Below are 15,632 nucleotides of genomic sequence, written 5' to 3'. Positions count from 1 at the left end.
GGGGGGGGGGGGGGGGGGGGGGGGGGGGGGGGGGGGGGGGGGGGGAGCAGAGGAGGTGGGTATGGGTGTAAGCGTGTGTATGTGTGTGTGTGTGTGATGGGGGAGGGTGGATATGGTGTGTGTGGTGTGATGTGATGTGTGTGGTGTTGGGGGTGTGGTGTTGGGGGTATGTGTATATGTGGTGGGGGTGGGGGTTGTGTGTTTCTGTTAGGTACCACATGGATAGGATCAAGATTACATGTTTGGATACATAGAATTTGGGGTCCAGCTCAGAAAGCTCATGAACATATTAAAATACTGGGGGTATTTAATGTAACAACTAAACCAGTTCTAGTTTTTTCTAACAGCTGCTAAAACCTTACACACAGTTTAGATCCAGAAAGGTCTTTAAACCATATACTTTAGCTCACTCATTTTGCAAGTGAGAGAATTGCAGCCCAGAGAGTAGAAGGGGGCTGCCCAACATCACACAGGGACCTGGCGACACTGCCTGTTGGAATGTTGAACAGGACGAGGCCTTTGGAGACAATGTCCATGTGCTTCTGAATAAAGTTGGGGACATCCCTGAGCACCTACTCTGAACAGAGCATTCCTCCCGAAAGGCCTTTAGCAATCACATTTCTCTTTGAGCTTTCCCTTTGCTGATGTAGCCAAGTTAGGGCCCCCAGGCCTGGCCAGCCTCCATTTGCTAAGTAAGGCATTACTTGCAGAGAAAGAGTCCTCATCAAAGACATGTTAGTGACAAGCCAGAGGATTTTTTTTTTTTAAGATTTTATTTATTTATTTGAGAGAGAGAATGAGAGAGAGAGAGAGAGCACAGGAGGGGGGAGGGTCAGAGGGAGAAGCAGACTCCCTGCTGAGCAGGGAGCCCCATGTGGGACTCGGTCCCGGGACTCCAGGACCATGAAGGCAGTTGCTTAACCAACTGAGCCACCCAGGCACCCAAGCCAGAGGATTTGACGACCAAGAATGGATCCTGCTAACACCATGAGTAAAGGGAAACCTGCTGTAAACCCAAGCAACCGGAGAGTAGACGTTAAGTTGGGAAAGCCACAAACAGGCCTTTTGTGCATTAAGCCAATGATTCCTCACCCTGGAACCCCAGCCACACTCTTTGTGCTTACAGCCTCCTTCAACCGGTGACTTTGCAGCCTCGTCTCCCTTGGTTTCCCACCGTGCCATTCTCTTCCACACCTCTGTGCCTTTGCACAGCCTGGGTCCTCCACCAGGTGCACTGCTTCCCACATCATCCATCTGGGTGAACTCTCCCTTGAAAACTCAGCTCAGCCGTCACCCTCTTTGGGGAGGACCTGTCGCTTCCCCCCTACCCAGCAGAGTTGGCACCTCCTTCCCTCCAGCCTCCCACAGACCCCCCCTGTGGGTTTGGTGATCTCATTTTGCCTGTCTGGAGTTCCTTAAAGGAAGGACTCATCCTGTTCATCTCCAAAACCTAAGCCTTAGGCCTGCAGTAGATGTTGGCTGTCCACAGATAAAAGGCGCATTTGTTGTCTGTTACTAAAGAAAAAATCACCTCAAATTTAGCAGCTCAAAATAATACAGAACTCACAGTTTCTGTGGGGGCAGAGTGCTGGCACGGTTTAACTAGGGCCTCTACTTAAGGTCTCACAAAACGAAAATCCAGGTGTGTCATCCAGGCCACATCCTCACCCAGAGACTCAACTGGGGAAGAATTGCTTTCAAATTCACTTAGGTTGTTGGTAGAATTCATTTCCATGTGGTTGTAGGACTGAGGACCCAGCTTCTTTTTAAGAGTTTATTTATTTATTTGACAGAGAGAGAGCACAGGTAAGCAGAGCAGCAGGCAGAGGGAGAGGGAGAAGCAGACTCCCCACTGAGCAAGGAGCCTGATGTGGGGCTCGATCCCAGGACCCCGGGACCATGACCTGAGCCGAAGGCAGACGCTTAACGACTGAGCCACCCAGGCGCCCCAGGATCCAGCTTCTTGCTGGATGTTAGCCCCTTGCCATGCAGGCTTCCCGACAAGCCTTCTTCCTCCATCAGTCCCACAGAGTCTCCCAAGCAAGACTGCCAGCAAAGCAGAGTCTTAGATAATGTTACATAGTCGCTGAAGGGACATCCTCTTACTCTCGCCATATTTCATTGATTAGAACCAAATGATACATCCCACCCACAGCAAGGGAAGAGGATTCTACAAAGACACAAATGGAGGAGTCGTGAGGGGCCGTCCTAGGTCTGCCCACCACACAAAGACTACAGTAAATCCTGCTGCTAAATTCTTTACTTTGTTATAAATTCCCTTTTATTCCTCCTTTGGGTTCTCTCTTGCAGGTCGCTTCACTGCTTTTGGCAGATGACTTCTGGAAGAAGGTGCAACTCCAGCGGCCCCAGGTTCTGGGAAAGGAGAATCCATTTAACTCTCAGATTGAACAGGTGTTTGGAGACCAAGGGGGCCACTGAGTGCCTCCAGGATACGCACTCCTGGAAAGCTCAGGGAGGCAAGAACTTGGGTAAATTCATTCAACAGATGGTTATGGGGCTGCCATTTTGCAGGCCCATAGGACCCTCTTTAGCAGCAATTTTGCAAAGTGCATTTCTCTCATTCTGGAGTCTATCTGAATGACAGCGTGATTCTGAGTGTTTCAGGGAGCAGTTCCCTCCATTTGTCCCTAAAATCACCTTTAATAAAGTGTTGTGGATGCCATTCCAGGCAGAGAGAGTATCTGTGCCCTTTAATAGCTAATTGTTCTAAAAACAAACTCAAAGTCCATCGATGCTCGGCAACTTAGCCAGGGTCTTGGTGCGCCAGGACTGATCCTCAGTCTGTTGCTGCTTCTCTAAGACGGCCAGCAAGCTGGGGCTGCCCCTGGGAAGGCTGTCGGCTGGCTGCCAAGGATTCCCACGAGAGAACACAAAACTAGGAACACAAAATTAGGTACAAACTTGAATGTTTATTTAGAACGAGAAAAGAAATCACAACAAATGACAAATTTTTAAAAGTTGACAAATAGCATAAGCCCCACAAAACCCCAATGACTAAAAAAAACATGACAATTTGTCTTTCTTTAAAAGGTTTTCTTACGTTCTTTGGCTGCATAATCTCATCATCTTTTCCTGTAACAATGATTTGGTGATATCATGGTCTACAGAAAGGACAGAAAAGTAAAATGTGTTGCTTTTTATTGATAATTTAGAAGAGTTTCTTTCAGCTGCATAACTCGTTGGTAAAGTCATGTGAATTTTTAGAATTATTGTCAAACTGGGAGCACCTCTATCAAATCTCTTTTGAGTGAGAGTTACTAGAAATGCACTCCCTATTTGGAGTATTGTTAATGTTTTGTGTGCCTGTAAGCCCAGGAGTTCTGGTAAATTCTATTGCACACCATTCTCGTTGGTGTGTCACCTCCCTTGCCCCTCTCTGAGGCAGCCTCGGATTTTTGGGGTCAGTGGGTGTACGCCCAGACCCACATCGCACTGCCAGCACCCCACCTTACATGGGCACGTCTTCCTACAGTCTGCCCTCAGGAGCTTGCTTGACACAGCCCAGAGGTATGGAGCAGTTCCACCCCAGGGGTCCCAGGAGCCATTGAATAAATGCACCAGCCTCTTCCTTTCATGGTCAGTTTTGGGGAGGCATTCAGTGTGCTTCTCAGGGGCAGAATCAGCCCCTTTGTTCATGGCAACAATACCTTCCATGGTGCTTCCTTCTACTCTGTGTCACTCTCCTTGCCCTCTCATTCCTGCTCTCTGGGATGCTTCCCAAATAAACCACCTGCACCTAAGTCTTTGTCTCAATAAAGACAAAATTAAAATGATGGTGTGCGCATAATTGTGTAGGCTTTATTATTGAACATATTCCTGATACGAAGATACTTGTGTTTCAACTAGGAACCAATGCAAACCAAATCTCCCACTCATGTACACCGTCCATTGCCATGGACCAGCTTCCGGCTTGAGGCATTTTATACCTTGTTTCTCCTCTGTGATACACGGCTTCCCACGCTGGGAGCTGTAGGATACTTTCATACTGAGCTCTGCCCATTGGCCCTGCACCCTTGTAACCATGCTGATGAACAGTAGGAGCACACCTGGAAGTCACGCAGCTGTGCACAGAAATGACTGCAAACTACATAAATATTTCCACATAATCCCACCCTAAATGCCCCCAAATTCTCATGGCTAGCCCACAGCTACCAGATAGAAAAGAAAGTACTCAGAGAAAAAGCAGTCGTGTTTAAAATATCCAACTTTTGCAAATTTTAGAAAACGTGTGACCATGTGAACGCATTGCTTGGGCCCCTTCCAAGGCTTTGGAAGGGACCCTAAAGTTAATCTGTTTTAGACTTACGGTCAATCCACCTCGGCTGACAAAATTAATATGCCAGATTGTGTGTGAGTTCCGTTTTAGGGACCAAAACACTTAAAATGTTGTCGACCCATTAATTTCTGTCACCTGGAAAGAACCCTTGCTTCAGCATGACCAGGACATGGCCCAGGGGCGGTGGCTCAGCAGGGGACCAACATGCCATCAGGAGGCTGCTTGTTTCCAGCAGGAAATACAAATGAGGAGAACGAATTGGAGAATATGAGGTGTGGAGGTGTGGGACTATGGAAATTTGGTATGTCTGACTCCTCCTGAGGGATGTGTCCACTAACAGGGTCTTGGTAAGTACATTACTGGTTTTGGTGTTCCAATATCTCATGTTATGTTTAAGCACCAAAATACCAATACTTGTCATAGTGTTGTTTTATTGGGTTTTTTTTTATTTTGAATCTGAAATCGTAATCATTTAGTCTCAAGACATACCCAGAGAACACTGCACTAAAATTTTGTATTCCCTTAGAAAGAATTCTATTTATTTAATCCTCACTCTGTTTAAGATGCTTTCAAGTTACTTTATTGCCAGACTACTTGTGAAGCTGATAATCTCGTATTCCTTTTGCTGTTGTTGAGGGGATAGAGAATTCATTTTAGGCCTAGTCATTTTCCAGAAAGCCCTGAGGGACTAGAGTTGTTTCAAAAGTGTGGAGGGTATAGGGAGATTCAGAAAGTACAGGGAAGAGTTTCCCAGACTGAATCATCCTGAGACCAACCACCTCCATTCTCCCCCCCTGCCAGTAGTCATCTCTGTCCTGGCCACTTTTCCCTGTTCAGATTATCTTAGGGATGAAAGCCCCCACGTTGGGGAATAGTTTCACCAGTATCATATTTCCCCTCCCCTACTTGAACAAGTTCAGGTGGGGAGGCCGACAGGCCCTCATCCCGAGCCCTGACCTCAGTCCTGGGGCGTGACATCCCCAAATCGAAGGGTGGGAGAGGATGGTGCTCCCATCTCATTTTTTTTAATAAAACACCAATACTGCACAAAGTAAGTACTAAATACCAGTATTGTCTCCTCAAGAACTGGAGTCCAAGGCCAGGCCCTCACCCCAGGGTCAGGAGCCCCTGGGTGAGGCTAGTCCACTTCTGCCTCCATCTTTACACTCCACACCAATCCAGACACGTTCCTTCTTTGAGATTAAACCACATCTTTCTCCCTGGCTTAAGGATGTTCTGTCCCTATAAGGTGCTTTGTGTACTTCTCCTAACATCCAAGTGTCCAGAATTGACAAGATAGCTGACGGGGACAGCTTTTATCTTGTATTTCTGCACTGGTGCCTCTTGAGATCCTGTCTTCAGCCTCCATGTTTTCAGAATCATAGCATGTGAGTGCTAGCCTCTGAGAGGCATGTGAAGGACTTTTCTAGGGGGACTCACATCCCTCTCCATCTCCTTCCCCCATTCCTGCAGTGGCCTCCTGATGAGATGCACCAGAAGAGATGCTCCAGGAGATAAGAACCTGGCCAGTCATGTTCCCTCCTGTATCCATAGCCTTACAACAATGCCTGGCCAACAAGGGATGCTCAGTAAGTAGTACTGAGTGGTAAGTGAATGAATGAATGCATGAATGAATGAGACACTAGTGTTGCCTTCCAAGTCACACTTCATTATTTCTTGCTATTTAAAAACCAAAAAATGAGCCTCTTTTTTGACACATTTAATTTAGCCCTATTGGAGCATACTTGTGAAATGAGAGGGTAAAAAGAAAAGCAATTAATGAGAAGATGCCTTCCTCCCAGATAACCCTTGGTTGGGAGGCTTGGGCTTCTCTGTAATCTTCATCTAAACACCCAACGCTCTATTGTCATTGGTTTCTCCTATTTTCAGATTAAAGACCTGTCTAGCCCTTTGCTATTGAAATAGAGCTCCTCATTTTCCATATGAACTATTATTAAGAATTTCTATTCTTCCCACCACCACTCCTGGGCATTTTTCATCTGGGATAGAGCCTTTTGGGCTCAGACCTTGCTGAAAAAATATTTCCAGGGCCTGCAGCCAAAGGAGATCAGCTAAAAATCTTTATATGCATCTTGTATTGATACACAACAGAGCAGGACCTAAGCCCCAGGAAATTGCACTGCTTCCCCACCCCACTTCCTCACCAAGTTAACCCCACTAGAAAAGGGATTCTTAACTAAAGCCCGTGGGGACCTTACTCCTCCAGGATTAAGAATGCCTATGAACTTGAATGGGGAAAAAATTGTATTCAAGACCCTCTAAAACAGCATTTCCTTTTATTATGAATGTAGGCAACAGAACAGCTGTATTTTTGTCACAAATATTTACATATCACATTACATTTGCTGCAGATACAGTTAATTCAATTCTCATTATTCATAGGAGTTATGTTCCATTAAGTCATCTTGAACACTGAATTAGCAAATACTGAACCGCTGCTCCTAGGGGACATACAGGGTTATGTTCCTGCAAGCCTCTGGTCATAACACTATCATTCAAGCAATCAATACATGACCTTGTTTCATGTGTGGTATTTGTTTAAAGACACCTATTTAATTTATAGTTGATTAATTAACTTTGAATTCATAGCCAACAGCACTTTAACTACCGTCCGAATGAAGATTATCTACACATCTATTTTCTCTATAAGGCACATCATAGCCTTCTTGCGCTTAGGAACCCCAGATGATTCTTCAGCACTGCACTTGCATTTTAAATAATGAAATCACCAACAAAAAGCATAAAACTGCCCAAAACATGACAATAAATATACCATGAAAAGGATACTTATTTACAGTGTAAAAGCTGAAATAAGAAGACAGAGCACTGCCTTATTCAACCTCAGCTGGGAACCTGCAAGTCAGGGGCCTGAAATTTTCCCTATTCAAGTTACTGCAGAAGTGCCATGGGTACTTATTTGGGGGTTACAAATAAATTTTAGCAGGTAGGCAAATTCACAAATACAGAATCTTGAATAATGGGGATTGACCATTTGTTTTAAAGATTTTATTTATTTATTTGAGAGAGAGAGAGAGAGCGCTCAAGTAGGGGGAGGGGCAGGAGAGAGGGAGAAGCAGACTCCCCACTGATCAGGGACCCCGATGCGGGACTCGATCCCAGGATCCTGGGATCATGACCTGAGCAGAAGGCAGCTGCTTAACTGACTGAGCCACCCAGCTGCCCTGAGGACTGACCATTTCTTTTTTTTTTTTATTCTTATGTTAATCCCCATACATTACATCATTAGTTTTAGATGTAGTGTTCCATGATTCATTGTTTGTGCATAACACCCAGTGCTCCATGCAGAACGTGCCCTCCTCAATACCCATCACCTGGCTAACCCATCCTCCCATTCCCCTCCCCTCTAGAACCCTCAGTTTGTTTTTCAGAGTCCATCGTCTCTCATGGTTCGTCTCCCCCTCCGATTTCCCCCGCTTCATTCTTCCCTTCCTGCTACCTTCTTCTTCTTCTTTTTTTTTTTTTCTTGAGACCATTTCTTTAAATATCATTTTGGCCATAAATATTTTGAAACAACTATAGTTATTAGGCCCATTATAAAAGAAGCACACACACATACACACACACAAAAAAAATAAAGAAGCACATGTGTTAACATATGCCCATTTTTGATATTTCAAAGTATTTTTAGTAGCATGATATTTGGTTTCCTTTGTAATCCCATGTGTTTTATTTTTTGGATTTAAAAATGTTATTCTGAGGGGCACCTGGGTGGCTCAGTCGGTTAAGCAGCTGCCTTCGGCTCAGGTCATGATCCTGGGGTCCTGGGATCGAGCCCCACATCTGGCTCCCTGCTCAGCGGAGAGCCTGCTTCTCCCTCTCCCTCTGCCTGCCACTCTGCCTACTTGTGCTCTCTCTCTCTCTCTCTCAAATAAATAAATAAAATCTTTAAAAAAAAAATGTTATTCTGAAAAAGGATTCCCCAGGCTTCCCCAACCTGCCAAAGGGATTCATGACACAAAAGGTTGTATGCTTTGGGGTGTGGTGCTTTGCAAAAGAAGAACCCCACAGTCCAAAAAATCTGAAAACACAGCATAATTTCTCTGCTTCCTGAAAAGTCACAGGGTGGAAGTTCTACAGTGAAGAAGTCTGTTCAGCTCCTCATTTACCCCACAATTTTGACCTAAAGCCTTTTCCCTGTACGATAGCTATTAACACCCTGTAGATACTGTGCTCTCTGGAACCACCTTGGGAGATCCTGCCTAGAGGAATTAGCGTCTGTCCAACGTACTCACTGGCGTGTAAGAGAGCAATTGCCCAGGTATATCTAGACTCGAATCCCTACTCCTCAGCTGTCTCTGTGAGGCAGAATGTCTTTGGAATCCTTCTCATTGCAACAACAGCTTTCCTGGTCGAACTTAAAATGACAAAAGCAGCACCTCTCCCGGGCCCTGAGACCCAGGGCACATTCACTGTGCTTTATGGATTTCCTGATGAATGGATGCATCAATATACTATTAACATGTCAGTTTCTCATTAAATCTGAGTACAGAATCTGTGTTTGCCCGGCAGGATGAACTCCTTTAATCTGATCTGGCAGAGGTCCTAGCATAAATATTCATACAAGCTAGGTCTCTTTTAATCTGGTCCTTTGCTTGGGGTAAAGGAGGTGGGGAGAGGTTGCTTTCAAAGGCTGTGTCTAGGTCACTTCTTAAAACTACAGTATCAAAAAATAATGGCTTCGGGCGCCTGGGTGGCTCAGATGATTAAGCGTCTGCCTTCAGCTCAGGTCATGATCTCAGGGTCCTGGGATCGAGTCCCGCATCGGGCTCCCTGCTCCTTGGGAGCCTGCTTCTCCCTCAGCCTTTCTCTCTCGCTCTGTCTCTCATGAATAAAAAATAAATAAATAAAAAATAATGGCTTCATCATCAAGAATCTGTCGTTAAGAAGGATTACACTTCTGAAGCTCTTGGATGGATAGAAATGCAGAGGGGAAATAAAGAGCACACGATGAGGCTGGCTAAGGATTTCTTTGGGCATTGGGCTCCTGGCTGGCTGCTTTGTTTATAATTAAATACACGGAGCATTTACAGGAACCCTTTTCAGCCTCAGAGCGCTATAAATGTAACTCATGGGTTCACAATAAGCTGCAGCAGAAGGCCTGGCGGGAGGGGTGCACCCAGGGCTTCTGGGGCAGGCAAGGCTTAAGGCAGCTTCAGACCCCAGAGACGTTCATTCTCACCTGAAGATTCTGTCCTCAGAGATGCACACTTTGCACAGGCTCAGAAAAAAAACCCAGGTGTTAATATTTTTACAGTGACCTCCACACTGCAGTTCTGCAAATATCAGCCAGAGCATGGATGTTGAGTGAAGCTGCTGGGGAAGCAGAGAGCTTTTGAGGGCTAATAAGTGAGACTCCAGGCTCATACGACTCCTGTGGCAAGAACAAAATTCTGTCCTGCTACCTTTGGGAGCTGAGGGACACATCAAAACACGAGTGGGGACTTCATGAGGCAATAAGCTTTGTGGGCACTCATCTGGGTTTGAACGTTGTTGAAGCCCCCGGTGTCTCAGTCACTTTTTCCTCGAAATGGGAACAATAATACATTCTTCCCAGCACAGGCTTAGCCCCCTCACAGCTCCATGTCCTTCCACAGGCCGTCTCCTCAGCCTGCACACCCTTCTCTGATTGAAACACTCTTACTCATTCTTCAAGACCCAGCTCACTCCACTGTTGTCACAGATGAGCACATAGGAGACACACAGTCTGCTGGAGGGCATAAGAATCTCTAGGATTAGGTTCAGCTGCTTATGAGTGAAGAAAGTGCCTTAAAAAGAGAGAAAATTATTTCTCACATAAAAGACATCCAGTAGTCGGTGGTGCAGGCCTAGCAAAAGACATGTAAGACCTCTATACCAAAAACAATATTTTGCTGAAAAAAATTTTAAGAGATCTAAATAAATGGAAATATATACCTTATTCATAAATTGGAAAACTCCATATTATTGGGGAACCTGGGTACCTTAGTCATTTAAGTGTCTGTCTCTTGATTTCAGCTCAGATCATGATCTCGAGGTTGTGGGATCGAGCCCCACTTCCGGCTCCGCACTCAGTGGGGAGTCTGCTAGAAATTCTCTCTCCCTCTCCTTCTGCCCCTCCCCACCCTTGCTTGCACTTGCTCTCTCTAAAAAAAAAAAAAGGAAAAATATTAACTTGTCAATTCTACTAAAATTGATCTATAGATTCAACATAATCCTAAACATAATCCCAGAGATATTTTTGGAAAAATTTGAAGCTGATTCTAAAATTTATAGAGAGATACAAAGAACTTAGGTTAGCCAAAACAATTTTGGAAAGAAAAGTAAAAAAAACAAAGTGTTTCACTCCCTGACTTAAAACTTACTATAAAACTACAATAATCACGGCAGTGTGTTACTGACATCAAGACAGGCAAATAACTCAGTGGAACAGAACATAGTACCTGAAAACAAGCCTCAATATGTATAGTCATTTGATTTCTTCACAAAGTTGCCAAAGCAACGCAAGGGAGAATGAAAGTCTTTAATAAATAATACTGGAACATGATATTTTTTAACAACCTTCTACCTCAATAGCATACCATATATATGAATTAATTTGAGATGGATCATAGACTTTAATGTAAAAGCTAAAACTAAAAAACTTCTAGAAGAAAATATTAAAAAAATACCTTCACAGTTTGGGGATAGGTAAGGGTTTGGTAGCCAAGACCCAGAAACAACTACCAAAAATAAAACTTAAAAAACTGATAAACTTTAGACAGAATTAACGTTGTTCTGTTAAATTACACAAAGTTTAAAACTCCTGCTCATCCAAGGCACCAGAGATAGGGAGAAAATATTCACAAAATGTGTATCTGATGGATGACGCCAGAATATTTAAAGAACTCCTATGATTCAACTAAAATAATAAAAAGGCAACCTATTTTTTTGTTGAGCAAGAGATTTGAAAATATGCTTCACAAAGGAAGGCATATGAAGAGCCAAGTATGTGAAAAAGTGTTCAACATCCTTAGTCATCAGGGAAATGCAAATTGAAACCACAATAAAATACTACCTCGCATCTACCAGGATAGCTAAGAAATGAAAAGATTTGACGGCAGCAAGTATTAGAAAGGATGTGGAGCAACTGAAACTCTCGTATGGAAGCACTTTTGAAAAAAGTACTTTATAAAACACTAATTCAAAAAGATTTATGCACCCCTATGTTTGTTACAGCATTGTTTATAATAACCAAATTATGGAAGCAGCCCAAGTATCCATCTATACGCACACAACGGAATATTACTCAACTCTAAAAAAGAATGACATCTTGTCATTTGCAACAACATGGCTGAATCTAGAGAATCTAATGCTGAGTAATTAAAGTCAGTCAGAGAAAGACAAATAACATATGATACCATTCATATGTGGACTCTAAGAAACAAAATAAATGAACAAAGGAAAAAAGAAAGACAACCCAGAAAAACAGGCTCTTATCTATAGAGAACAAACAGATGGCTACCAGAGGGGAGACGGGTGGGGGGGTGGGTGAAATAGGCAAAGGGGATCAAGAGTACAGTTATCCTGATGAGTACTGAGTAATGTAGAGAATTGTTAAATCACTATATCGTACACCTGAAACCAATATAACACTACATGTTAACTGGAATTAAAATAAAATTAAAAAAAAAAGTTTCTTATAAAACTAATTATAAGTCTACCCTATGACCCAGCAAGTTTATTCCTAATTATTTACGAGCATATGTCCACAAAAAGACTTGTATGAGAATGTTCGTAGCAGCTCTATTCATAATTGCTAAAATCTGGAAACTGTCCAGATGTCCATCAATAGGAAAATGGAATAAACATATGAAATACCACTCATCGAACTAGAAGAAACTACTAACACAAACAGGAAGAATGAGTCTTACAATTATTATGCTGAAAGAAGCCTTACACAAGGGGCATACACCTTATCATTTGTATGTATGTGTATACATATGAAATTCTAGACCAGGCAAAACTAATCTATGATGAAAAAAATTAGAAAAGCATTTGAAGTGAGAGAACTGAGGAAGAACATCAAAGAACTTTCAGGAAGGATAGTTCTATCTTTTCTTTTTAAAATTTTATTTATTTACTTGGGAGAGAGAGAATGAGAGAGAGAGCATGGGGGGGGAGGGTCAGAGGGAGAAGCAGACTCCCCGATGAACAGGGAGCCCGATGCTGGACTCAATCGCGGGACTCCAGGATCATGGCTTGAGCCAAAGGCAGTCGCTTAACCGACTGAGCCATCCGGGTGCCCAAGGATAGTTCTATCTTCATAAAGGTTTCTTTTCTTTTCTTTTTTTTTTTTTAAAGATTTTATTTATTTATCTGAGAGAGAGAGAACGAGAGACAGAGAGCAGGAGAGGGAGGAGGGTCAGAGGGAGGAGAAGCAGACTCCCCGCCGAGCAGGGAGCCCGATGCGGGACTCGATCCCGGGACTCCAGGATCATGACCTGAGCCGAAGGCAGACGCTTAACCATCTGAGCCACCCAGGCGCCCCTCATAAAGGTTTCTATTACACAGATGCATGCACTTAGCAAAATGAAACACTTCTGACTTGCACACTTTATTGTATGGAATTTTATGGACAGTTGGGAAGCAAGGTGTGCAAATGCATGACTGCCTGTATCTGCTATCTTCCTCTGTAAAAATAAGTCAAGGGGTTTTTTTTAAGTACGTTAAGCATGACATATAGATATATGTACATCTATATAGATGAATCATTTTTCTAACAGATATTGAAAGTCTATAAAAGGTCACTGGAAGAATCCATTAAAATGCTCCACAGTTTATTGTGTCTTGTAATATTTTTACAAGAATATAAAAAGAGTTTTCTGCCCATGCAATTGCTAAGCTATTGGTTTCATTACAAGAAAGAAACATCAGGGGGGAAGAAAAGACTGTAAGCCTCTAAACTTTAGAATGTAAATAGGATTATAATTTGGAAGAGAGGAAGACAAAAAGGAAGAGAGAAAGAGGATAATTACAATGCAAAAAAAGGAACATGGCTCATGAATTACTTTGAAAGCACAGTTTTAAAATATGATTATCTTAATTCATTCCCATCCTGAGAAAATGTACAGAAAAAAAAGCCAAGGGTTCCTCCCTGCTGACAACTTTATTGAGCCAAGTGACTTCTGATAGACCGATTCAAAGAAGCAGAATCTCTTTATGGGAGGCCAGGCTGGTGCAAAATCTGCAAAAGGAGGCCAAAGACATTAATTAGATGTTGGATCACAGTGCCGATGACATCAGGGTTGATCAGCTGCGCGGACCAAGTACACCACAGGAGTCTCTAACCACTGGAAAAGCTCACATTTGGAGCATTGACGGTTTGCTCTTCAGCACTGCAGCCCTGCTCTCTCCCTGTGCAGACGCCAGACAGAGGCTTTACCTCTATCCATTACGGTGGAATAGTTCACTAGGCCATCTTATTCTTTCTCATGGGCCACCAGGGAAATAGACAATAGTGCAGAATATGGGTGAAAAGCCAAAAGTTGGCAAGGAAGTTAAAGCATTTTTATTATTTGGGAATATTTAGTATTTTGATTAAACATAGGAAGCAATGTAATATTCTGCCTTTTAGAATCAGGCCTAAGTTTGAATGTTGGCTCTGCTGTGTGACCTTGGGAAACTTACTTAACCACTCTGACACTCCCACTCCTTCTATTCTTATATCCTTATATTTAACATAGGCCATCTGTGAGCATTAAATGAAATAGCACATGGAAAGCACTTAATTACAGCTCCATGATAATTTATCTGCACTCCCCAAATCCAAAAACTACAAACCAAAGGTTTGTTTCCTAATTCCTTTGGAGGCCAAATCTGACCTGTACCCTGACAAGAGGCCAGTTAGTCTTTATTTATCCTGCTTAATGTGAATATTCATGTTTCTCTGAAGAAATACTAATGTTTTGATTATAGGGAGTTGCCTTAGATCCTTCTCGGGCATTGCATAATACATGGTATATACACCATACAAACTATAAATTCAAAACACTCTGAATTCCCAAGCACATCTGGCCCCAAGAATTTCAGATAAGGGATAGTGAACCCGTATGACAGCCTTATTTTATTGTTACTTTATAAATTTCCTATTCCCACTTCATGGCATGTTAAGACCTCCTACTAAAAGTTGTTCAGAAGGCCCACTCTCTAATGCACGTCCAGCTCATCAGGGTACTTCCTTGAGTTGGGCTGTTGGCACCAATTATGGACTCAGTAGGTATGGATTCTGTTTATCTCAAAACAGTCTTTGTGAGTTGATTATGGTTGCTTTTGAGTAGAAATACCAGTGAGTTTGGGGTCATCTTCCAAAAGAGAATCACAGTTTCTGAGGAAAGCAGCCTGCCACCTTCAAACAGCCCTCGAGTCTCCCGGACCCAGGGCCGACATGTTACAACCACTGTTGTTCAGAAGACACCATTGAACAAATGAGTGGAGTCAAAGAAGGGGAAACAAAGGGATGACCATGCTCTTGGCTCAGTTCCATCATGAAGAGCGAGAAGACAGACAGGTGACTTCCATTTTGCCTCCCAGCTTAGGTGCAAACAGCTTGACTAGAGGAAGCCCCCTGCTGAGCCAGGACGTGCGTTAAAGAGGACAGCTTCTGAACAAATTTTAATATTAAATGGCTGGCCTACAATGCAGCAGATGGCAAGCAAATGGAAATTTCGAAAGATCTCGCTTATAAAAACTGGTTTGGGGAAGTTGTATAAATTAAATGTAAAGTGTGAGTGCATTTATAGGAAATAAGTAGCCCTCCATTCATTTCAGGCTGTCTGATTTCTTTGGCATGAGTCGTTCTGAAAGACATTATACGTCTATACTCACTTTTAACTACATGTAAAGTTGAATTAATAATAAAAACCTTAATTTGGTGAAGCGCGTAAGTAACCAGTCTTTTCCATGTCTGTCCAGTGCTGCCCGAGAGGATCCCCAAGTGGCTTGGCCAAACCTACCGGAGAGGTATTGGCACCATCCTCTGGTAAAACTGAAAACTGCAAGTGTACTTGAACAACCTTCAGCTGTTCCAAACTCAGACCTTAAACCAGAGACGTTATTGACCCCCCCCCCCCCAGCCAGTGTTGCTTCTTCAAGTGCTGCCCTCGTTCCAGAATGTCTATAATCACACTAGTGGACTGAGACATCCGTCAAGTTTATGCTAGAAGAAAACTCGCATGAAAAAAGTTTTGTAAGGAACTAGTTTATGGGACGCCTGGGTAGCTCAGGTTAAGCGTCTGCCTTTGGCTCAGGTCATGATCCCAGGGTCCTGGGATCAAGC

At 43.2% G+C, this 15,632-nt stretch overlaps 1 protein-coding gene across 4 annotated transcripts in view; it reads left to right on the top strand.

Annotated features, from left to right (window-relative positions):
- AOAH (acyloxyacyl hydrolase) overlaps positions 1–15,288 on the top strand; it is a 181,530-nt gene extending 166,242 nt beyond the window's left edge. For 2 of the 4 annotated variants that reach the window (XM_044919905.1, XM_021699288.1), the window contains one exon: positions 2,311–3,773. In XM_044919905.1, the coding sequence (XP_044775840.1) occupies positions 2,311–2,439 (129 nt within the window). In that variant the 3' untranslated portion in view covers positions 2,440–3,773. Of the gene's footprint in view, positions 1–2,310; positions 3,774–5,770; positions 5,887–15,268 lie in introns of those variants that run through there. The other 2 variants (XR_002480850.1, XM_021699289.1) reach the window with 2 other exon arrangements.
- Positions 15,289–15,632: the final 344 nt, after the last annotated feature.

This window comes from Neomonachus schauinslandi, chromosome 12, assembly GCF_002201575.2.
Source record: "Neomonachus schauinslandi chromosome 12, ASM220157v2, whole genome shotgun sequence".
Lineage (NCBI taxonomy): Eukaryota > Metazoa > Chordata > Mammalia > Carnivora > Phocidae > Neomonachus > Neomonachus schauinslandi.
Note: the sequence above shows the minus strand (reverse complement) of the source record. Positions and strands in the feature narration are given on the sequence as shown.